This window comes from Carassius auratus, chromosome 31 (genome assembly GCF_003368295.1).
Source record: "Carassius auratus strain Wakin chromosome 31, ASM336829v1, whole genome shotgun sequence".
NCBI classification, from domain to species: domain Eukaryota; kingdom Metazoa; phylum Chordata; class Actinopteri; order Cypriniformes; family Cyprinidae; genus Carassius; species Carassius auratus.
The window spans coordinates 18,545,464-18,572,075 of NC_039273.1; the positions used below are offsets into that span (position 1 = coordinate 18,545,464).

At 37.0% G+C, this 26,612-nt stretch overlaps 1 protein-coding gene across 1 annotated transcript in view; it reads right to left on the minus strand.

Annotated features, from left to right (window-relative positions):
- The window catches only part of srp68 (signal recognition particle 68), a 109,425-nt gene that overhangs the window by 42,553 nt on the left and 40,260 nt on the right, over positions 1 to 26,612 (minus strand). The window contains exon 9 of the mRNA XM_026213987.1: positions 10,911 to 11,009. Coding sequence (XP_026069772.1) covers positions 10,911 to 11,009 — 99 coding nt within the window. The remainder of the gene's footprint in view (positions 1 to 10,910; positions 11,010 to 26,612) is intronic.

The following is a 26,612-nucleotide window of genomic DNA, read 5'->3' on the forward strand; positions in this document are numbered from 1 at the left end:
TAATATAGTTATATATATAGGCCATTTTGAGAGAGCGAGGGGGGGGGGGGTGTAAAATGTCTGCGCCTGTCTCTCTCTACAATGAAGAGATTTTGTCCCCTTGTTATTGAGAAATATTGTAGTGATTCACAAATGATTAATAAAAGTCGCGTGGCAGCACTGATAAGTTTATGAGATTATGAGATTCGTCATGCCGAAAAAGCTGCTTTTATCCACCCGGTTAATCCCAAGCCCACCCCTTCTCCCAAAACAGCTTATACTACTATTTCAGCTATTAAAATAGTTCAGTTTTGTATGTAATGGCAAAGTGATTATATATATTTTGTTTTTTTTCAAATTAATGACCAAGCAGTCAGCGGCAGACAGTAAGCTGATCATATATGTTTGATCAATTTAGCCTTGTCAAATCATCGCAATTTGCCTAAAATAAAATCTACAGATATACTAAAACACTTCAAGCATATAACAATGTTTAAACGTTAAACCTAGATAAATGTGCGCTTTATCAAATAGTTTGTGCATAGAGTGGAAGCTATGCTTTTATAAAATAAAGAAAACAAACATGTGCCTTTTGCCTTCTAGTCTTGAATAGGAGCGTTTTACAAAAATGAACCAAAACTCAGCAAATAAATGCCTCACAGTCGTGATAAATATATCTATAGAAAGCTGTGAATTAGTACTTAACGAAATAAAACATAGGCTATCGAAAACAAACTCTTATTATAATCAATCCGTAAAGATGCATTTCTTAAAGACATGTCTAATGAGGAGATGGCAAGCACTGCACATTACCAATTGGCTCGTTGTTTGTTGTGGTACTTTCAATAACTCCCCATTCTCCAACTTCTCCCTGATGCTCTGCATTGTCAACTGTCACATGTATGCCAATGCATGTGTATGTGTGTTGCGTAGGCGATGCATAATGTTTATAACAACCTATAACCATTATAACAGTATTTCAAACAGAAGCCTGTGTTATAAGACCTTTAAAATATGCTAAGCATCTGTGAACGGTGTTTTTTTTCTCTCTTTGCTCATGTGTTTAGACGTGTTTGTGTTCCAGATGGGTGTGGCCGCTGTTAACAAGCTGAAGATGGTGATTGGTCCTACTATGCACCTGAACCAGATTTAAGAAATGCCCCAAACACTTGTCTAGTGCTTTTGAGCCTCGTTGACTACTATCAGGTTTTGCTAGCATTCTGAGTTACTGTTTTGTGCTATTGAGTGTATCTTTATCCTTGTTTGGTTATGAGTGTCATACCAGAGAGAAATATTCTGTGTTGTGAATCTGCTGAGTGTCTGTCATTAGCTGCGTTTACATGGACACATGTATTTTTGTCATTGTTTGGTTATGAGTGTCGTACCAGAGAGATATATTCTGTGTAGTGAATCTGTTGTCTGTCATTGTAAGTTAAAATACTGAAATCTCCTGTTTCTCTGAATATTGCTTCTTTTGACTATGATTTGGATTCTGATTCTGCTTTGTGTACGCCCAGAAACTTTGTAAATATTCTTATAAATTCGATTTTGCCATACTAAGGGATGTAGGGGGTTAGACGCCTTTTTTTTTATGTATCTTTTTCTCACTTTGTGGCTAAATAAGGTAGGTAAGTTGGTCTGTATTTTTGTTTTCTTTATTTCCATTTGATGTTATTTAGTTGCAAAGAAATGTTTGTTTTGTTTATTGTTTTGGCCTTGTCTACCCCTGAAAAGATTCCTGTTAAAAAAAAAAAAAAAAAAAAAAAACATATTTATTTGGCATCTCTCTGGTGTGATCTCAGTTCTCTTTTTCTGTTACAGCTAACCCCTAGATGTCATAACAGAAATTGGGGGCTTGTCCGAAAGGTTAGTTGTATCATCGGTAAAGGAGACATTAAGGAACTCATTAAATTGGCTTTGTATTTGAACATGGAATTTTGTCTAATGAAGGTGTGGGTGAGGCAGTTGTTGCAGCTCAAGTGTTGACTTTCATAGGGAAGGGGGCAGAACCCAAACCCGCGGAGTTGCCGCTTATCTTCATTCTCCTAGTAATCCTTTCCTGGCGATCAGAATGAAAGTGCTGGAGTTGGAGTTAAGCAAACACCAATTTCAGAGACAACTGTTGCATGTGCGCAGAGTTGATCTTGAAGCCCAGTGAGCTGTCAGGCTCAAGGAGCTGGACCTGGAGATAATAACTAAACCTGTTCACCCCTCAGCTGCTGATGTGCCCAGTGTGAGTCTGCCTGTAATCACCACTGGTAAATACTTCCATTCCAAGCCCTATTCCTGCACCGCAACTAGCTTTACAAGTGAACCTGAATTTGATGTCAGTAGACAAATTACCTTAGTTCCACTGTTTCGGGAGAGTAAAGTAGATACGTATTTTACTGTATTTGAATGCATTGTGGCCACATTGAAATGGCCACAAAGTATTTGGCCACTCCGGTTACAATCTTAACTTGTTGGGAAAGCACAGGAACTCTGTTCCGCTTTAACTCTTAAACAGGGCCTGTATTATGGGGTAATGCAAAATGCTATGTTGAGCGCTTATGAACTGGTTCCTGAGGTATACCGACAGAAATTTAGAAATCATGTGAAAACCCCTACTCCAACTTTCGTTGAATTCGAGACAAAAGCCAATTTGTTTGAGAAGTGGTGCACTGCAAATAAAGTTGATATGTTTGAGAATTTAAGAGTATTGTTGGAAGAGTTCTGCCTGAGAAAATTGTGATATACTTGAATAAACAAAAAGTGTCTTCACTTTCTGAAGCCTCTGTTGTTGGGGATAAGTTTGTGTTTACTCAGTGTTTTCATCACCCATAAAGCATAGTTTTTCTGATTGTGTCTGTAATTCTTAAGATTACCCGGCATTACCAAACAATGCTTCAAGTACAGGTCCTTCTCAAAAACTTTGCATATTGTGATAAAAGTTCATTATTTTCCATAATGTAATGATAAAAATTAAACTTTCATATATTTTAGATTCATTGCACACCAACTGAAATTTCAGGTCTTTTATTGTTTTAATACTGATGATTTTGGCATACAGCTCATGAAATTAGCATATCATGTAAAGGTTCTCTAAACGAGCTATTAACCTTATCATCTGAATCAACTCATTAACTCTAAAACACCTGCAAAAGATTCCTGAGGCTTTTAAAAACTCCCAGCCTGGTTCATTACTCAAAACCACAATCATGGGTAAGACTGCCGACCTGACTGCTGTCCAGAAGGCCATCGACACCCTCAAGCGAGAGGGTAAGACACAGAAATAAATTTCTGAACAAATAGGTTGTTCCCAGAGTGCTGTATCAAGGCACCTCAGTGGTAAGTCTGTGGGAAGGAAAAAGTGGGGCAAAAAACACTGTACAACGAGAAGAGGTGACCGGACCCTGAGGAAGATTGTGGACTGAGTCTGGAGTAGAAACATCCAGAGCCACGGTGCACAGGCATGTGCAGGAAATGGGCTACAGGTGTCACATTCCCCAGGTCAAGCCACTTTTGAACCAGAAACAGCGGCAGAAGCACATGACATGGGCTACAGAGAAGCAGCACTGGACTGTTGCTCAGTGGTCCAAAGTACTTTTTTCGGATGAAAGCAAATTTTGCATGTCATTCGGAAATCATGGTGCCAGAGTCTGGAGGAACACTGGGGAGAAAGAAATGCCAAAATGCCTGAAGTCCAGTGTCAAGTACTCACAGTCAGTGATGGTCTGGGGTGCCACTTCAACTGCTGGTGTTGGTCCACTGTGTTTTATCAAGGGCAGGGTCAATGCAGCTAGCTATCAGGAGATTTTGGAGCACTTCATGCTTCCATCTGCTGAAAAGCTTTATGGAGATGAAGATTTTGTTTTTCAGCATGACCTGGCACCTGCTCACAGTGCCAAAACCACTGGTAAATGGTTTACTGACTATGGTATTACTGTGCTCAATTGGCCTGCCAACTCTTCTGACCTGAACCCCATAGAGAATCTGTGGAATATTGTGAAGAGAAAGTTGAGAGACGCAAGACCCAACACTCTGGATGAGCTAAAGGCCGCTATCAAAGCATCCTGGGCCTCCATAACACCTCAGCAGTGCCACAGGCTGATTGCCTCCATGCCACGTCACATTGAAGCAGTCATTTCTGCAAAAGTATTCCCAACCAAGTATTGAGTGCATAACTGAACAATTATTTGAAGGTGGAATTTTTTTGTATTAAAAACATTTTCTTTTATAGGTCGGATGAAATATGCTTTTTTTTTAGATAGGAATTTTGGGTTTTCATGAACTGTATGCCAAAATCATCAGTATTAAAACAATAAAAGACCTGAAATATTTCAGTTGGTGTGCAATGAATCTAAAATATATGAAAGTTTATTTTTTATCATTACATTATGGAAAATAATGAACTTTATCACAATATGCTAATTTTTTTTAGAAGGACCTGCACTTTAAATATGGAGAATCATTAATGTTTTTACGGTCATGAGGTGGGACACCTCATCGCTACCTGTCCCAGTCTGAAACGCAAAGCTAGCAAGAAAAACACTTATAAAAGTGTTGCTTTAGTTGGGCGACCCATTTTCTCTCGAGACGAAGATTCTAGATACAATTACTGAATCTGCATTTAAGCCATTTATTTTTGATGGGGTAGTGTTGTTTAGTGAAGCAGACTCTGAAACAAAAAGTGTTTGCATCCTTCGTCATACTGGTGCCTCTCAGTCCATAATCTTAGAGTGTGTTGCCATTTTCGGAACAGTCAAGCTGTGGTTGTGGTACTAATGCAAGGCATTGACCTATCTGTACATTTACATTTATTCATTTAGCAGACGCTTTTATCCAAAGCGACTTACAGATGAAGACAGTGGAAGCAATCAAAAACAACAAAAAGAGCAATGATATATAAGTGCTACAACAAGTCTCAGGTTAACAGTCCATGTAGCATGGGATTTTAAATAATATAATAAATAAGAAAACAGATAGAATAAAAAATAAGAATAGAGCAAGCTAGTTAGAGGTCTTTACACATACACACATATATATAATTGCATAATAAATGAAAAGAAAAATAGAATACAAAAAGATTAGAAAGATAGTTAGATTTTTTAAGAATAGAATTAGAATATTGAGTGATAAAGTTAGAGGGTCAAATAAAGATGGATGAGATGTGTTTTAAGCCGATTCTTGAAGATGGCTAAGGGACTCAGTTGCTCGGATTGAGTTGGGAAGGTCATTCCACCAGGAGGGAACATTTAATTTAAAAGTCCGTAAAAGTGACTTTGTGCTTCTTTGGGATGGCACAATCAAGCGACGTTCACTTGCAGAACGCAAGCTTCTAGAGGGCACATAAGTCTGAAGTAACAAATTTAGGTAAATGGGGGCAGAGCCAGTGGTAGTTTTGTAGGCAAACATCAATGCCTTGAATTATATGCGAGCAGCTATTGGAAGCCAGTGCAAATTGATAAACAGAGGTGTGACGTGTATTCTTTTTGGCTCATTAAAAATTAATCTTGCTGCCGCGTTCTGAATTAATTGTAACGGTTTGATAGAATTGGCTGGAAGACCTGCCAAGAGGCCATTGCAATAGTCCAGCCTGGAAAGAACAAGAGCTTGAACAAGGAGTTGTGCAGCATGTTCCGAAAGAAAGGGCTTGATCTTCTTGATGTTGAATAAAGCAAATCTGCAGGTTTTGGACAGTTTTAGCAATGTGGTCTGAGATAGTCAGCTGCTCATCAATCATAACTCCAAGGCTTCTAGCTTTTTGAAGGAGTTATGGTTGAAGTGCCTAACTTGGTGGTGTAATTGTGATGGAACCACAAACAGTTCTGTCTTGGAAAGGTTGAGTTGAAGGTGATGGTCCATCATCCAGGAAGAAATGTCTGTTAGACAAGCTGAGATGCAAATAGCTACCGTCGGATCATCAGGATGGAATGAGAGGTAGAGTTGAGTGTCATCAGCATAGCAGTGGTATGAAAAACCATGTTTCTGAATGACCGAACCTAATGATGCCATGTAGACAGAGAAGAGAAGAGGTCCAAGAACTGAGCCCTGAGGCACCCCAGTAGTTCGATGTTGAGACTTGGACACCTCACCTCTCCAAGATACTTTGAAGGATCTATCTGATAGGTAAGCCTCAAGCCATTGAAGTGTGGTTCCTGAGATGCCATTTGCCAGTAGGGTAGATAGGAGGATCTGGTGCTTAACAGTGTCAAAAGCAGCGGACAGATCAAGCAGGATAAGTACTGAAGATTTGGATTCTGCTCTTGCCAGTCTTAGAGCTTCAACAACTGAGAGCAAGGCTGTCTCAGTTGAATGTCCAGTTCTGAAGCCAGATTGGTTGCTGTCAAGGAGATTGTTGTTTGTGAGAAATGTAGAGACTTGTTTGAACACAGTGTGTTTGCAATGAAAGGAAGAGAAACTGGTCTGTAGTTCTCTAAAAGAGATGGGTTGAGGTTGAGTTTCTTAAGTAGTGGAGTTATACGTGCCTGTCTAAATGATGAGGGGAAAACACCAGTGTGGAGTGACGTGTTGATGATGTGAGTGAGTGCAGGTATAACTGCAGGAGAAATGGCTTGAAGAAGATGAGATGGAATAGGATCAAGTGGGCAAGTAGTAGGGTGATTAGAAAGGATGAGTTTTGAGACTTCTGCCTCAGGGAGTGAAGAGAAGGATGTAAATGAGTGTAAGTTTGCTGGTGATATGAGCTGTAACTACTTTTCTCTGTAGTTAAAGTACCTTTACACAAGGTCTATTTGCGTTTTGGAAATAATTATGGTGAAGTTAAACTGGCAGTTCAGGCTGAGTTACCTATTAAAGGTGTAGCGCCCATACTAGGAAATGACCTAGAACAGGGGTAGGCAAGTTCGGTCCTAGAGAGCCGCAGTCCTGCACAGTTCAGCTCCAACCCAGAAAAAAAAAAAAAAAAAACCTCTCCTACCTTTTAGTAATCCTGAATGGATTGATGAGCTTGTTCAGGTGTGTTTCATTAGGGTTGAAGCTGAACTCTGCAGGTCTGCGGCTCTCTAGGACTGAACTTGCTTACCCCTGTTCTAGGTCATTTCCTAGAAGGTAAAACATTTTTTGTTTGCGTGAAGTTATAGATGTTCCTGATGTACATGATGAAGATGCTTTACAGGAAGAGTTTCCTGATGTGTTTAGCACGTGTGTGGTGACCTGAGCTCAAGGTCAAAAACTAAAAGACACTGTAGATCTGTCAAAGACCTTTTTGTGTGCTGACAATTCTGCTGAGAAAAAGTTGATTCAGTTGAAGTAGAAATCTGTGCACTTCCTTATGTTGATTTGGCATTTGGAAAAACCATGTTAATTGAGGCGCAACGGGCCGATCAAACTCTGTGTCCCTGTGTTGCAGCTGCTGTCGAGCTGAACATTTTGCCAGAGCGTCCAGTTACCTACTTTGATGTCGGCGTCCTTATGCGTAAGTGGTCTCCATGTCATGTCACTGATGATTAGGGTACCGTTTTTCAAGTTGTCATTCCAACACACTTTCGAGAGCAAGTTTAAAAGCTTATGATAGTTTGTTGAAATTTCTTTTGGCCTTCAATGAAATCAGACATTTCAAAATACTGTAAATCTTGCCATGCATGTCAGTTATCTGGCAAGATGAATCAAGTTAGTCCCCTGGCTCCGTTGAAGCCAATACCAGCTATTAGTGAACCATTTGAGCGCATTCTGATTGAGTTGAGCCATTGCCCAAAACTAAATCCGGAAATTCCTACTTGTTAACGCTGATGTGTGGATCGACCAGGTATCCCAAAGCGATACCTCTGCATTCACTTAAAGCTCATGCAATAGTCAAAGCGATCGCCAAATTCTGCACTACTTTTGGAGTGCCTAAATATATTCAATACGATCAAGGAACTAATTACATGCCAAGTGTTTGCCAAAGTAATGAAAAAATGAAACCTCAAACATCAGGTATCTCGTGCGTATCACCCTCAGTCCCAAGGTGCCATCGAGCGGTTTCATCAAACTCCTAAATCCATGCTAAATCCCACTGTTGTTATTTGCCGTTCGTACTTTGACTCAAGCTTCCCTTGGTTTCAGTCCTACAGAGTTCATCATTGGGCACACTGTGTGTGGTCCATTGAAGATTTTGCAGGAGCAAATTCTTTCATCCAACCATTCCTCCCCCACTAAGAATGTTTTAGATTAGTTCATTTCGTGACCAACTAAATTGTGGAAACTGAAAAAATACTCACTTGGTTCTGTACAAGACCAAATGAAGGCTCGTTATGATCAAAAGGCTGTCCAAAAATTGATGGGTTGAATATGAATAGTGCCACCTTTACCTCTGCTAATTTGTCCAATTCAGAAACGGTCAAACCTTTCAACAAAGTTGTCCTACTTATCCATGTCTGCCCAGGCTGATGTCAAAAGTATGATTAAGAGATATCAGACTTTGTTCATTGATTTCCCTACCACTACACAAGTGCTAACACCCAACATTGATGTTTGTTCACATGCACCCATCAAACAATGGGTTTATCATGTAAACCCACTAAAGAAAGAATCGATGAGGCAAGAAACCCAGTATCTACTTGAAAATAACTTGGCAGTCCCTAGTTTTAGCCCATGGTGTTCCCCATGTCTTCTTGTCTTTTTCTTCACAAAAAAGGTATTGAAAATGTTATTGCTGACTCTATGTCCTGTGTTAATCAGTAAAACAATGTATGTTTTATTTTATGGTTGGGGGATGTTATGACCTTTAAAATATGCTATGCATCTGTGAACTGTTTTTTGTATGTGTTTTTTTTTTTCTGTCTCTCTGCTCGTGTGTGTAGACATGTTTGTGTTCCAGATGGGTGTGGCCTCTGTTAGCCAGCTGAAGATGGTAATTGGTCCTACTATGCACCTGAACCAGATTTAAGAACCGCCCCAAACACTCATCTAGTGCCTTTGAGCCTTGTTGACTATTGTCAGGTTTTGCTAGCATTCTGAGTTACTATTTTGTGCTATTGAATGGATCTTTATCCTTGTTTGGTTATGAGTGTCATACCAGAGAGAAATATTCTATGTTGTGAATCTGCTGAGTGCCTGTCATTAGCTGCGTTTACATGGACACTACTAATCGGATCGTAATAGGACTAGAAGCACAATAAGAAAAAAAAGTCACATGTAAACACGTCAAATGGATTGAACTGGCGAGATCAGACTAAAATTTTGATCTGAAGGGGTGGATAATCCCTTTTGTAATCGCGCGAGAGGACATGTAAACACTTAATCGGATTGAAAACCGAAACGGGAAAGTATTACGCATGCGCAGTGGCGTAGACATAGCGTAATGACGTATGACGTGTGGAATTACCTGTTCTTCCTTGTGACTAAAGTGTCATAAATAAGTGTCCTGTCATTATAAAACTCCCCTTTCACTCAGCGTATGTGAAGTGGAACAGGACCACGTTCCACCAGTCCTTGTTTAATACTCATCAACAGACCACTAGTTTTGGGTGCGGGAAGGGACACTTTTTTTTTAAGTAACGTTAAGCAGCACAACAGTTTATGTGCTGGTCGCTGCCTAATTAGGACCCGAAGTCGATAAATATCATGTGTGCTTTTTAAAACAGCATGCGACAGCAGCAGGAAACTCTGTATGTTCACGCAGTGTGCGCATGTCAAAGGGTAAATCCGATTAGAAGCTTATGACATGTATAAGTGCTTATCAACCCAATAACTTTATTCAACGTTCATGTAAACACTACGTTCGGATTTGTCAATCAGAATTAATCCAATCTGATGGAAGCAAAAAGTGTACATGTAAACGCACCTATTGTAAGTTAAAATACTGGTATCTCCTGTTTCGCTGAATATTGCCTGTTTTGACTATGATTTGGATTCTGATTCTGCTTTGTGTACGCCCGGAAACTTAAAATTAACTTTTTAAACATTCTTGTAAATTTATCTATTTGGATAAAAAAAAATCTATTTTGCCATACCTTAGTATGGATGTAGGGGGTTATATGTATCCTATGTATATATGTATATGTATCTTTTTCTCACTTTGTTTGTGGTTAAGAGAGGTAGGTCTGTATTTTTGTTTTCTTTATTTCCATTTGAGATTTAGTAAAAAAAAAAAAAAAAAAGCTTGTTTTGTTTATTGTTTTGGCCTTGTCTTCCCCTGAAAATGTTCCTGTTAAAATAAAATAAAAATTGTTTACTTGGCATCTCTCTGGTGTGATCTCAGTTCTCTTTTTCTGTTACAGCTAACCCCTTGAGGTTGTAACAGTGTGCTCTGTGCATATATGGGCACAATAAAAGGAGAGAAGCTAAATGAGCACAACCCAAGCTGTATATAAAAAAAAAAAAAATGAATCAAATGATTTCACCCCTACGATTTTGAGCCAAATTACATTGGGATAAAAATTACTTTAGAAAGATTGCGAAATCATGTTATTTATATAAATAAATAAAAAACAAAGATAAAGTCTATTAGTAAAATCTATTGACAAGTTTCTGAAATTTGGATGATTTGACACTGAATGACCCATATATGCTTAAATGGCATCTTTTTACTAAGTAGCCTTTTACTAATGAATTGATACCAATACTGCTACTGATGTCTCTTTTGAAAACATTTCCCAACCATTTTAGCAATAAATTATAGCCAACAACATTACAGTATAAAATAAAGCCTTTGTTTTTAACATTTTTCACTCCTTTGTATGCAGCAATGCTTTTGCGATATAAACTTACAAATATTCGTCATGCCAATAAAGCACATACATACATACATACATATATATATATATATATATATATATATATATATATATATATATATATATATATATATATATATATATATATATATATATATATATATATGTCTAGAGAGAGAGAGAGAGAGAGAGAGAGAGAGAGAGAGAGAGCGAGCGCACACTGCTCAATCACATTTAGGGAAGTATAAGATGTGCTAGTAATGGGTCTCTCACCACATCGTTCCTGAGCTCCTCTCTGACAGCTTGGATGGTGTCTCTACACTCCGCCAGCAGGCTCTCATAGAGGCGCTCCTTTGTTTCTTCATTATCTGCCTGTGAACAGAAACAGGCCAAACAGTCAGGATACCTGCTCTTATATATTGTGTGTATAACCATACAGTGAAATTCTAAATTTTCATACTGCATGTGCTCTATAGCCCTAATTGTTTTTTTTTTTGTATTAAAGCTTATGGTGCAGACTTGTGTCTGATATATTAGGTTAGTTTGTTTTGGTGTGAAAGGGGTTTCCTGAATTGTGCACCAGCCTAACAAGATGCGTATGCACCTATTGCATCGGATGGCATTATTCTTCCATTTCTTCCGCTCAAGTCTATGGCAGCCCATAAAACCGCTTGCAGGAAAGTTGTGAAATCTGGCCAAAAAAAAAAAAAAAATTGTTCGAAAAACATACTCACCACAATTGGCTCATCTTCATACCATGCTGGCAAAAAGTTATGGAATTCAAGTTGATTCTTCAAACTGTTCTCAAATAACATGTAAACGAATTTGACGCAAAGCATCCAAAAATGGATCTGACACTGTATCTCTACAACGGTTCAGCATATTGAGACCACACCTGGTGTGTGTTATGCTGTGTTCACACCAAACGCGAATAGAGCGTCTGGCGCGAATGATTTAAATGTTAAGTCAATGCAAAGGCACGTTTACGCACGTCTGGAGGTCTCGCAGGACGAATGAGGCGTTAAGCGCGGCGCGGAAGACGCAAATTCGCCTCATTCGCGCGAATTGACGCACGAAACGCGCGTTAAGCGCGAATGGTGCTTTTTTGTGCATTTAACGTTTGACGCGAATTCGCGTCTGCCACCCGAGTTGAAAAATTTGAACTTTGGCGTCAATTCGTGCCGCGTTAACCAATCAGGAGCCTGCTAGGAGTCACTCATTCAACAGTATATTCCTGCAGCCTCCGGTTGTGCAGGAATACCTTTCTCCACTCATTCAAAATGGAGGAACATCTGATGTTGTCAGTGAGCAGTCAACCGTAACTATATGACAAAAGTTCATATTTCTATAGAGACAGGAATAAATATATATATATATATAAACATTAATAGATAAATTGAATAAAGGCCAAAGATAAGAAATTTCATTTTACCCCAAACAAATTATATTTTATCTTGAACCACTAAAGAGACATCAGAGCCAGCGGCAAATGAAAGTGAAAGTGAAGTGACATTCAGCCAAGTATGGTGACCCATACTCAGAATTTGTGCTCTGCATTTAACCCATCCGAAATGCACACACACAGAGCAGTGAACACACACACACTGTGAGCACACACCCGGAGCAGTGGGCAGCCATTTATGCTGCGGCGCCCGGGGAGCAGTTGGGGGTTCGATGCCTTGCTCAAGGGCACCTAAGTCGAGGTATTGAAGGTGGAGAGTAGGGGTGTGACGGTTCGTATATAACCGTGAGACCGGCGGTTATAGTTGAACACCGTCATTAGAACTCTATAACCACCAAAACCGTGTCATTAAAATATTTTTTACAAACATTTTTTAGATAGGATCATAAGATGCGCAATATATCGGGAGACATGGTTTTTACCACTTAATGAAGTTTTGTAAATCGTCAGACATGATATTTACCACTTCATAAAATTTTGCTTAGTAGAAAACCTTTCTTAAAAACGAATTTCGTTTTGTACAGATTTTGTCTTAATTTTAATAAATGTTTCATCAACCAATTGCATGTATTTTAATAAATAAAAAGCAAATAGCAGACAATGATAACCGACATGGAAGCACCAGCGCGCCGCGTTCACTTGCACTGCACTGTGAACTAGAGCGCATCTCATCGCAAATGAAACTCAGCGTAGGCCTATGCCTCATACATTAGCATTAAATATCTTTGCTGCATCCTTTCTAGAACAATGGCATTTATTTTGTGAGTCGCATCAGCAAAGCATTGCATGGCCATAGACCGCAAAACAATCAGCGGATGGCGGGCGGATGCGGCTTTGAAATTTCCTCAAAAAACGTTGGATGATGAGTTTTGTGACCGATCTCCTTAATAAATGGAGGAGTGAAATCTCTGCCCCTTTACCGATCAGAGCGCGCGCTGACACGGAGTTAACCCGCTATCTCCAAGAACAACCAATTGACTCTACGGTAGATGCCAAAATGACACTTGAGGTTGTATCTCTGCAATGCATTGACAAACTTTGTGCCATTGTCAACTCACACAATTCACACCACATCAATTTGATAACAGCGCCACCTGTTGGTCAAACATATGTCAATAAATCATGTTACTAGAGGTTGCATTTATGATTTTTCAGCATTTATGCTTATTTTAAAAGTAGACATGTCAAGCTTTCTATAGATATATCTCTCATGTCTCTGAGTATTTGCTGAGTTACGTATACGCGTGAACTACTGGTGATTCGAAAACCGATGCAACCGGTTCTTGACTCGTGGCTTTTAGGTGCACCAGTGCAACCAGTGCAGAAAGTTAATCTAGAGCCCTGAATCAAATTTCTTAATTTTCATTTTTCAAGATGCATCTTTATTTTTTGTGAATGTAATAATTATATTTAATATAATTTCAAATACCAAAGTAGTAACAACTATACAGTTACTGTACGGGTACTTCAGTTGTGATGTAAAATTAACCCTCTGGAGTCGAATCACGCGTATACGTAACTCAGCAAATACTCAGAGACATGAGAGATATATCTATAGAAAGCTTGACATGTCTACTTTTAAAATAAGCACTGAAAACAAATATGTGATAATCCATATGAAAACAACGCGATGGAAATGCTAGTTATGTGATGTTCATTTATATATTTCAACATGACAAAATACCAGTCAATACTAGTTTGCTAAAGCAGTAATATTGTGAAATATTTTTTATAAAAAAGGTTTTCTATCATATTTCATATTTTAATCTTTCTAGAATTTATTTTAAAGTTTAATTTATTACCGTGATCAAAGCAAAATTTTCAGTATCATTATTCCCGTCTTACTCTAAGTGTAACAATATACACTATACCATTCAAAAGCTTGGAGTCAGTATATATAGAAATTAAAACTTATTTAGCACATAAGCAATGAAAAATAAAAATGATGAATATGATAAATGTTACAAACGAGGCTGTTCTTTCAATCAAAAAAAAACAAAAAAAACCTTTTAAACATTAATAATGATAACAATAAAGTTTTTTTGTGTAGAAAATCAGGATATTAGAAGGATTTCTGAAGTATCGTGTTACTGAAGTAATGATGCTAAAAATTCAGCTTTGAAAGTCAGCTTTAATTGTTCCTAATAAACTGTTTAACTGCACTTGCAAGTGAATCTCACATTATTTTGTGGGATTAAATATATTCGAAATAAACTACAAACAAAAATATATACATTGTCCTCAGATTCTGTCTTGTAACTCTTCCTTCTCAGTCACACTTGACTGAAAGGATCATTATGCAGCTCATTATGCGGGCCTTTGTCTTCTCAGGTGTAAATCACAATAATATTCATGATAGTTGATGCCTACTCGCATATGCCCTTTTGAAACAAAAACAAAAAACAAAAAGTGTCTTAGAAAATATTAATTAAATATATTGTTTTCTATGAGTGCATAAACAAGATGATTTTCACATTTTGAAGCAAAATTTCTAGGCAACATGCTCCAGGTTTGACAGTCTTGTGAACAAATGGTTCTGTATGTGTTTTATGACCTTATTGCAGTGACTTGAGCTTTTCACTAACCACACATAAACATTGTTTTCTCAAAACTACAATCATGTACATACATGCCATTTACATATTATTGTAACCCAGGTTGTACTGAAGTGTTTTCAGACTTTAGCCATGTATATGCTTATAAGCAACTAAAAAAAGCATGAATGTCAGGGCATGTAAAAACTTCTCCAGGCCCTCAAAACTCAGAGGGTTACGTACAAGTAAACTAGATGTTACTGCAAAACTCCACAGTCAAAGAGAGCAAAATTTGTTGAAAATAAAATACCAAGTTTCGGAACCATTCCTATTCTAGCAGAGACTAAGCTAATTAAACCCCATCAAAACAGCATGAGAAGGCATGAAGCGATCAGATTTGGATAAGACAAAAGCAGGCATATAGAGAAAAAATACAGACAATTTAAGATTAATTTGATGGCTGTGCTTCAGAATTAACTTTAGAACACCCTGAGAAACAAATGAGCACGCGTACACACACACGCCTACAGAGAACTGTGGTCACACCTAAACAACACCTTGCATGACTAACTGCAACTGGGTGAACCAGAATTTCGGTAAAAGCAAGACCGGGTGTGGAAAAAAAGGGTAAGAAGTTGTGCTGCGGGTGGAGCACAAACAGATAAAACAAGCACAGTCCTTGACAATTGTTATACTGTATAGAATGCAGTCAGATTCAGATGGGACAGCATACCACAGACATTAGCATGCTCAGGGGTGAGGTGTAGCCGGGGAGGGGAAGTTACCGATACAGATAACCATTTACTAATAAAATAATTTTTAAAGGCACATACATATGTTAGCTGTATATAAGATGTAGAGAGAGCATCTCCATGAGGACGCACAAAACACTGCACATATTAATCATTGTTAATATTTTTTTGTAGGCTCCACTTTTGACTGCCCTAGTTGCTTTATGAACACAAAGACACACTGGTACATACCACATGAAAACAAGTACTAAGCACAAACACACACACCTTTTACCTGCAGTTATATTTGTAAATATTCATATAGGGTAATGTTTGACCTAAAGTTATATACGTTGATTGGATGCTTAAGACATCCTGTATATAACTGAAAGAATCTATAGTATAAATATGACAAATCTTAATTAATAAAGTTAAGAATGTCATGGTAGTGCACTGGCTCCTTGCTGCTGCTACACACCACAGTGGCTGGTGCACTGGGTTCTAATTCATGATCAACATCATTTATAGATTAATAGACAACAGATAGCCTCCCTAAAACGTAATCTAACAATCACTAACTAAATTTAACCATTGCTATGGTACTGTTACAGTACAGTCAGAGCTGGGTAGTAACGGATTACATCTAATCTGGATTACGTAATCAGATTCCAAAACTCAAGTACTTGTAATTAGAGTATACTACTTTTTAAAATTCTCGTAATCAGACTACAGTTACTTTTTTATGGATTACATGATTACATATTATTTACACAATGGTAATAAGTCCTTCACAATTCATTGATGCTCCTAATTTTTTTTTGTTTTTAAATTTGCATTTTTTCCTAATAAACCTGCCGCTTATACTTTGATGATTCTTTGATTTTTTCCGGCGGAGTGGAAGAGGGGTGTCAGAATCACGCTCAAAGAAATCAGCAGCTAGATAAAGGAAAATGGAGGGGAACGCAACCTTTAATCACTGGAGGTTCAGACCTAATTTTTAAAGAAAGACATGGGAAAATGTCATTATTCAGTGTAAACTCTGACTACCATGGATTAATTTGTGCTCCATGGAATTCTTTGACCTAGCAAGTGGTGTGAATTTCATGTCCTTTAATATATTTTTGTAATGTTGCTTTTCCTTAATTGTTACTACCTTATGCACTTCAAGTGTTTTGAGATTAAATATTTGACCTGGAAATGGTCTTTATATATTAGCCAGGGATCGACATTAACGCTTGTCCGGGACAAGTGGATTTTGTGAAAGGGCAAGTGAAAGAGAATTATACCTGCCCGACCAGACAAGTAACCTGATCAAAATTTTAACAACAAAAAATAACTAGGGCATCACCGAAACATTAAAAGTAATAAAATCAGAATCATTCTCTTCAGTGTAAATGGTGACTAATAACAGAATGTATTGACAGTATCAAGGTCGAGTCAGTTGAGACTCATGCAGTCTGTCTGACTCGGGTAAAAATAAAAACTATAAGAACAGCACACAAATAGAAACAAACATTTTGCGGTAGAAGAAATATAAATATTCTGTATAATATGTGCAACATCACACGACCAGGAGTGATGTTTTTCCAACTTTCAGCTCGATTGCAAATGTGATATTGATTCTATACATCTTTAGTTAAATAAACAAGTAATATTAACTGACTTACATTTTAGACACATATGGGCCGTTTTTGTTCCATTTCAAACAAAAATAGTTCTAAGCAAAGCCACAGCAGAACAGTCTGACATCTGCGAGCAACAGTCTTTCGTTATTAAATGATTCAGTTTTAAATGAGTCAATGATTCAGTGAGACATCTATAAAATGTTTACTTGCTTCATTTATTCAATGAATCAGCCGTTTGAATGAATCTGTTGAATCAGTGATTCACTCATTAAGACAGTGACTTGTCATCACCTACCGGTGGTTTAATATCAAAGTATCATTGCAATTTTTCCAACATTTCATATTTTGTATGTCAAAATGGTAAATACAAAAGTATTAATTTGGACAGATGGAGTTTTTTGATACTGATTTCATTTTAATAATGATAACCATAAAGATGTATTATTCTAATTTAATGTAAGGATAACATGTAAGAATTCAACGTAAATGTAGACATCTACATTTAATCAGTTTAGGAAAATATTTTCCTTTATAAAGTTAAAAAGTGTAACAGCAATCAATTTAAGGCAAATATGAAAAATATACTGATTATAGTAATACCTGATAGAGCACTGATTAGACTGCTTCAGAATAAATAACATTTGTGTCAAAAAAACTAACACTTTTTTCCCGGACAAGTAACTTTTTTACTCTGACAAGTGAATGATTGATTTACTTGTCAGAAGGACAAGCTCATGTAAAAGCTTAATGTGGAGACCTGTATTAGGAATGTTATTGCTATGAGTTTCATCCACTAATATTTCTGTAATGTTATTGTTTTTCTTTTCCTCATTGTTACTTTGCACTTAAAATAGTTTGAGATGGATAGAAATGTCATAGCTGTGTGAGTTTAGTCTTTTTCAAAATTCATTTTCACAATGTATCTATATTGTTGGATGTTTTTCATTGATGCAGTCATATTCACTTCTAGTGTTTTATTTTTTTTTTTTTTGATTCAATATTTTACCTAGTAGTGATATTGCTGTGAATTCATGTTTTTTAATATTGGTTTTCTAAATTTAACTTAGGGGTGGGCGATATATCGATATTTAAAATATATCGAGATATTTTTTAAACACGATATGGATTTTGACATATCGTGTATATATATATCGATATATTGTTTATATTCTGATTCCGCCACTTTGCTTGTTTGCCTTCCCTGTGCTGTGCTCGCCCCCCGCTCGCTCGCCCCCCGCCTCCTTGCTTTTGTCCCCTCTCACCTCGCGTGTAGAGAACTAGCCAAAAAAAAAAAAAAGACAACTGGCTCCATTATATGGAGATACTTCAGTTTTAAGGCGTAGGGCGAACGGCAGGCAGATGTCTACTATAGGGCCCAATGAAACGCGGACGGAATCGCGGAATCCAGTCATAAAAATGGAATTTACAGTTTAACGCGGAATGTCACGGAATTGGTCAAATTTTAAATGAATTAATCAAAAGTTGGTCATGCACTTACATCAAATCGCGAAATGGACTAATATCTGCAAATATTAACCCGGAAAAGTCTATTTAAATATGAATCCTGCATGTTCTGAGTGTCTGTGTCAACGAATGGAGCAGAAGCGCGCCTTCATTCATTAAACACGGAAGCTCGCATAACGCTCGCGCTGATTTCATTGTCTTTCCTCTCTCTAAATAAAGACGTGAACACATGAGGAACATCTCCAGAACTGCACTGAGAGTCACTTCATGAGCATCTGACCGTTTGATTTGAGTAAGACTAGCTCATATCACATCATAGACTGTGGTATCACATACACAGAACTGTAAAGGTAAACCCGTCAAAATAAAAGTATTTGACAGAAATCTATTACTATTGTACAGCAGAATGTAGATAGCCCACTACTACTACTATTAAAATGAAACGAACATAATTTTATAAGGAATAATCACACAACATTTCTCCCATGTTTTATTTTTAATAGTAAATCTATTAAAGTAATCCAAAAGTAATCAGATTACGTTACCAAAAATGTGTAATCTAAGAGATTATATTACTGATTACAATTTATACTGATTTTCATGTAATCTGTTATCAGTAACTGATTACAATTAATAAGTAATCTACCCAGCTCTGAGTACAGTATAGCAATACTGCTGATGGATAAAGATGTCAGTGGTTGCAAAGAAACTGCACCCCCAAACAATCTGCATAACATTCCTAAAGTATCAGAAATGCTTGGATGAATTTATTTTCATGTGTCTGAATGACTGAAAGATAAAGCTTTAATTTTTCTTCTTTATATAAATAGACCTGTTTTGTGCATTTTTCTAAACATGTTGCGTTTTTTGTCAAAGTACACTTTAAAGATACAGCAGTGCTTAACATTTTTCCTCCAAGTCCATTTTTAATCTTACAGTGTGTTTGTAATAAACATCAAACCAGCGATTAAAGCTATTAAGACACCAAGTGGATCACTGACTCAGTGTTGCTAATGTAATTTCATAAACTTACTCAACCTTTAGTCTTATGTAATACAATTAACAATTTTTTTTTTTTATGGCTCTTATACTAGGTTTTTTGAAAAACATTTTTCACATTTTACATTATTATAACACTTCTCTCACCAGTCTGGCATGAACCGCTCGAAAAGATCCTGTAACAAATTATGGTCCGCCTTCTGAAACACGAAATATGCTGTGATTGGTTAGCTGGGCCAGTGTGTGTTATGATTGGCATCACAGCGCTTGGTTAGGAAATGTTATGTTATACTACTAGTAAAATATGTATATCAAAAATTATATCTGGAGTCTGGATAATTTTTGGTTTGACTGTGCTTAAATTCTTGTTAAAACTACAAAGTAATGAAGTCAAGAGCAGTGAGTGATTTTTCTTTCATTTTCTTGGATTAACATTACAGCAGCTAATAGCTAAATTAGGTGCGGTCACTTTAAGAGACTATGAACGCATCTTTTTCCTCAGCTGTTTACTTTCACTTAAGAAATAACTGACAAATCACTGACAAATAAATAAGTTTTTTTGCTAGTTGCTAGTGACGGGCTTGAGCCAGCTACTAAATGCACCGTCTTCGAGCCATAGATCATTAAAGGTACATTTTCCCATTGTGAGAGCCAGGATGATTTCAATTAATTTAAGCAGTGACTCAGTATGATACAGTATATTCAGAGTTTGTGCGGGTTTCTGTGAAAGTCCTTCTGACAAGTCTGTATGCTGCCGCATGGACCTTGTAGTTCTGGAACGCTGTGATACCAGTGTGATGCCACCCAGATTCCTCATACAGAACTACAACAGGTGAAACAAATGAATGCCATTGCCGCTGCGTGCGCATTTTGATGGAACAAATTAATGGACTAGCATATCAATTCAAGACGTGGCTAAATGTTTTTTATGACCTTACATAGAAAATCCAAACGTTTTTATGACCTTTTATGGCCTTAAATTCTTATTGTTAAATTTATGACTTTTTATGACCCCGCGGAAACCCTGCACAATAAGGAACCAAAACACAGCGAATACATGCCTCACAGACATGATAAATATGTCTATAAAAAGGAACATTAGTTTATTAGTAAATAACTAAATTATCTCTTTACTGTTTCTTCCAGTCATATTTATGGTAATTACTTTTGCCAGTGCTTTGCGGCAAGCTTAAGCCTATTGTGTGCATTTGACCGTAGAACTGTTCAGCTGTGCCGATGGTACGTACCTACTGCTGAGTGTCGCGGTAGCATGGTCTCGTGTGGTTTCCACCCGCCACTGCATTTTTTCCTCTCAAGCGGGTGATCGCAAAGGTGCAACCTTTGATTTTTTTTTATTTTGTCGCACTATTGAGAAATAAGGGCACACTCTACAGCCCTACCATTGTTACTTTTCCAACATACACCACACCTATCAAGACGGGTACTATTGGCAGTGGAATCTAGAGCTGTCAAGAAAAACATTGAATTTCGAATATTGGTCAAATATAAAAGAATCCACATTCAAATGCAAAAAAAACGCAGCATTCAAATTTAAGGTGTGCATTAAGGAGGCACTTATCAGTGGTGACGATACGCGATGATGTAAGCGTCATTGCATTTTAATGTTTTTATTAGCCTACACAGTTGAAGCCACTAGATGCGCCGCAGCTTTTTATTACAAATATTGCAGAACTGAGACCAAGCCGTTCACACAGAATGCATATTTCGCGCATTTTCTAGGACATCATATCACCGTTTCGGATAAGATACCCACGTTTAGAAAGTCATGTAAAATTAATGCAAGTTCATCTTTAAAAAAAAAATAATCTTGAGATTTAAAAGGCGTTTTTTTCTCTCCTATGAACACATACATGATGCTGTTTTGTTAATAGTTGTTTAAGAAACTTAATTATAATTGGTTTATAAACATTATTTTAAACAGTAAGCACTTTTTTAACAGATAGTCATGTTATCTTATACTCGATGCGCCCTCTTGTGGCCTCAGGAGAAAAGCCAAAAGCTTTTCTTTACCCCAAAAATGGCCGACCGGGTGTGTGGTCACAATTAGTGTGTTCACTACTCAATGCTGTGTGTGCACTTGGATGGGTTAAATGCAGAGCACAAATTCAGAGTATGGGACACCATACTTGGCTACTCGTCACATCACTTTCACTGATATTTTCATAATCATGTACCGTATTTCCGCATTATAACGCGCACCGGATTATAAGGCGCACCTTCAATGAATGGCCTAATTTTGGACTGTTTTCATATATAAGGCGAACCAGATTATAAGGCGCATAGAATAGAAGATACTGCAGTCAAACATTTGACTGGGTTTGCGTTATGCATCCACTAGATGGAGCTGTGCTAAAGGGAATGTCAACATTTTGACAGAGCACCTTGATCCATATATAAGGCGCTCCGGATTAGAAGGCTCTTTTTTGAGAAAATTAAAGGCTTTTAAGTGCAAGGGCTTTTATTATGGCAAGGTTAACATGTTGCATTTAGCACTGCATATAAAACCATAAATAATATATTTCTGCTTAATATGATGGAAATTCTGATTACCAGAGTGCAATCAGAAGTCATTTTAGACACTTGCTGTTGTCTGAGTGTGAGATTTTGATGCCCTTAGGTCTGCTATTCTGGGTTTTATATATATAAAAATAAGAAAAGGCTCTCTTAAACTAAACTTTTAAATACCCCTCCCAGAGTTTTCATTTGGCTGTCACCAGATTTAGTCAACATCATGCAAAGACATTGTAAAGATGCAAAATATTTGATCTCGAATGGTTTGGCCACGGCAAAACCATACATTTATGGCAAAAAAAGGAAACAGGAAGTTTGTTATAACTTACACATATATTGACTGATTAAGATCAAACTTGAGCTATATATTTGGCAAATAAGGCTCATCACCGGTGGCGCCAGGGGGGGTCTCAAGACCCTTCCAAAAAACGCCTTGACCCCCCCCCCCCCCCCCCTTGACCCCCCATCCTAGTCCTGATCAGGCTTGGGAGGGTTACTTTAAAAAAGAATTTCACAGCCCTGAATTAATATATGTGTAAAGGACTATACAGACATCTAGTGCATGTTATTGGTATTACAGATTATTTTATTTTGAAGGAAATATAATAAAGAAATTTAAGGTAATGTTTCTTCAACAGGAAAATAGAGAATACTATTTTTTTTTTATCTTTGCAAATATAGAACTAATTTTTAAAAGTGCAAATGCTTCTTTAGGTTGGATGTCTAATCCTTCAATGAAGAAAGTGTATTCTTTGTTGGAAGGCACAGTTTGCGCTGCACAACGTTGTTTGCAATTTCTTCTTTTTAAACAAAATAGCAGCGGAATTTCCATGAAATGAACGCGTTTTTGCAGCAGTGATTCAATCTGCATCTGAGGAGATTGCAGACAGCTGTTATTTGCGCATGCACCAGCGGTTGGCACACGTGACTCGCGTGAGTCATTAATCAAGCTGCGCTTAATATAGTGTTATTATGCTAAAATACTGATTTATTTAGTTTTAAATGAAACCATTGTAATCCTGAAAGTATTCCCCCTTTTTTCAAAATGTAACCATAATCTGATTACTACGTTTTTTGACGTAACTTTAACGGATTACAGTTACTGGATTTTTGTATCCTGATTACGTAACGCCGTTACATGTATTCCGTTACCCCCCAACCGTGGTCCTGATTAAAAAAAAATATATATATATATATATTTTTATATATATATATATCCGGGATAAAGATAAAAAAAAAAAAACATTTCTTTTCAAACTATGCAGAACAATAATAATTTTGACATTTATTCGTATACTGAACCGAGAACTGTTTGTGTCAGATGCATCTGATTCGAGAACTGAGGAGCTGATGATACTGCACATGCGTGAACCAGCGTGAAGCAGACCGACACACAGAGCGTCTGAACCAAACTGATTCTTTTGGCGATTGATTCTGTGCTAATGTTATGAGCGCAGGTAAACCAAAGGCTTGAATGAAGGGCAGTCATCACCAATTACATTAAATTGAGCGCAAAAGAACTGGTGAACCATTATTTTTTCAACTGGTTTATTTGATCGAACTGTCCAAAAGTACCGGTTCACTTGAGCACCTGCTCTTTTGACCCTTAAGTGCCCTTTTGTCAAGGCAAAATTTCATCTTTTTTTTGTAATAACATTCCCATTTGTGAATGCCTGCCCATGCCCAATCATAATATTAGTACAATTTATTAATAATAATTTAGACGTAAATAAAATGACTAGGGCTGTAGCTATCGAATATTTTAGTAATCAAGTATTCTACCAAAAATTCCATCGATTAATCGAGTAATCTGATAAAATGTGTTTTTGCTCAATTAAAGTGCAATATTAATTATGCAAGAGAAAATAAGACTCCTGGGTCTTGTGACAGTCACGGAGGGAGCGCACGTTCAACATGGACGTTAATACGCACACATACGCATAAACACACAGAGATTGTTTGGTGATACAAGAGTTTTATAATTCTTGATCAGAGAGTGAATGAAATACCTGTAAACTATGTGTATTGTTCCCGTATAGTGTTTGTCCCGTGATTTTTAGAGTCCTGGTAAGAAACAAGCAGGAAGGCAGGAATTATTGGTTCCGCTTAGGGTGGGAATCTACCATGTATTAATTGAGCGTGGGGGTTTCAGGGGCAATGTGGCCAAGTTGTTGCTGTTATTTCCTGTTTAATGTGAACGAATTAATAACATCAAAGTAGATTTATTAAGTAGAACATCATGCCATTATGTTTCTTTCAGACTCTTTATATTTAAGGGAACATGTGTAAAGTGTTTTCTGTGAGTTTGTCCCTCCACATGTGGTAATGGTGCTGGCCACCAGTATAAAGGTGAATGTCTTTGTAATGGAAGGTAGTCTGTGTTTGTTTCTGCAGTGGAGAGTGTGGCCTGAGGGTTGCAGGCATTTTATTCACTCTCTGATCAATAATTACAATAAACTCTTAAACAGTCTCAGTATGTGTTTCGTGCGTATTAACATCCATGTTGAACGTGCGGTCCCTCCTTGACCGTCACAGACCTCTTAAAATTAACTACTAAGTTTCCTTTTTTAGAAAAAAAAAAAAGATTTTTATTTTTTAAATGCATATAATGCAATGCATACATCAAAAATAAACATTTAATTATGACCCATTGTTTCTCTGTCTGTACTTGTACTGTGAACAATGACAAGAAAGTTGACAGATGAATTAAGTGCATTAAAATGCCATTCAATTTGTGGTTTTAAATAAAAATTTTCTTAGATAAACATTAAACACATAAAACATTTGATTTATCTTTTAATGATTGAAAATTAACAACTTTTTGGAAAACAATGGGGATTTACAATTAAAAATAAAACATGGAAGAAATGTTGTGATTAAACCTTTAAAAAAAAATAATGTTTGATTTAATTTTATTTTTTTAGTGGTAGGCTAATGTAAATTCTGCTGAACAATAGTCTTTAACCGGACTTTTATTTTGACGGGTTGACTTACCTTTACAGCTCTGTGTATGTGGTGTGACGCTAGTTTTACTCAAATCAAACGGTCAAATGCTCATAAAGTGACTGTCAGAGCAGTTCTGGAGATGATCCTCATGTGTTCACGTGCTTATTTAGTGAGACAGCAGACGCTGAAATCACAGCGAGCGTCACGCGCGCTTCAGTGTGTGTAAATAAAGGAAGTCACGCTTCTGCTCCAGAAGACACGCAGAACATGAGACGCGCAGAACATGCAGGATATTAAAATAGTCTGTTCTTGCTTAATATTTACATATATTAGTCCATATCGAGATTTTAAATAAATTAAGAGGCTTCGAGGCAGAGGAATTTGCCTCAATCATTTTTTGTAATCGAGTTACTCGAGGAATCGTTTCAGCCCTAAAAATGACCAGCATGATGACTTTTCACCTGAAGACGACAACCTCATCCGACCGAGACCATTCCTCACGTCGCATGCACATTTTTTAATTGCTAGAGGATATTTTCGATACCGTGGCAGCTGGTAAGTGGTGTTTCATTCTCAGCAAAGTGATTTTGATGTTTATTTACTTATAATTTTACAAGGACGATGTGATGATGTGAGAACATTCAGATATGTTGTTTATATTGCTGTGTGTAGCCTGTAGTGTAGAAGTAACACTAGCGTGCAGTTTGAGGGAGAAAAGTTTCACAGGCATCGAGGGGTCTGGTCTTTTCAATGTTATTTGACTAAACTTTTTATATTACAGTACTTATTTTTTTTAACACTTAGAGTGCCTTTAAAATAATTATCACAACACTCTTAAGGCTTATTCAGATTTTCTCAATCTCTGAATTATTATAAAAATAAAAACAATTCAGAAATGAATTTAAATATAATTATATTTTAAATGTGACGCGAATATTTTTTTTCCTACAATAGCAACAGAGTTTACAACAGCAAGACCACTTTAGCCTGTAAACTCAATATCTCTCTGGAAATAAATGTAAAAATATCAATGTCAATAAAAAAATGCAATAACAAATTTGTTTACATTGCAAAGGTGTTAAATTTTAGACAACTACAACAGTAATAATATTAATCACTATATTCCAGTGTGTCAGTTTTTTAATGTTTTGTATCAATATTTAAGGTGTACTTATTGATTTGTCGCAAGAGTAGTAGTAATGATTAAAATAATAGATAAATGCTGAAATAGTAAATTGAGCCTTGTTCCTAGATGGACAGAGAGTGGAAAGTAATAGATCAAATGTGGAGATGGAGATAGAGGGAGAAAAATAGGGAAATGTAGAGACACAAGTGACAGAAAGAGCAGAAAGAAGCAAGCCAGGAGACAGAGGATATTGGAAAATGTGTAGAAAGTGGAAAATGTAGAGGCCCAGAAAATGTAGAGGAAGCGTTTTCTATAGTTTTTACTATAACCGCTGTTCTTAATTATTCTGTAGAACAGAGAAGAAAAAGCCATCAGTTTGGGACAATTTAAGACATTTCAGTTTCTAATCCCAGGGCTATTATTATTTTAAACTTAAAATTGTCTCCTTTATTGTTTCTTTTTCAAAACTGCATCGAAGAATTTGCTGCTGTATCAATACATAATCATCCATATCGATACGCGAATCAGCAAGGAATGCATCACAATATATTGTTGT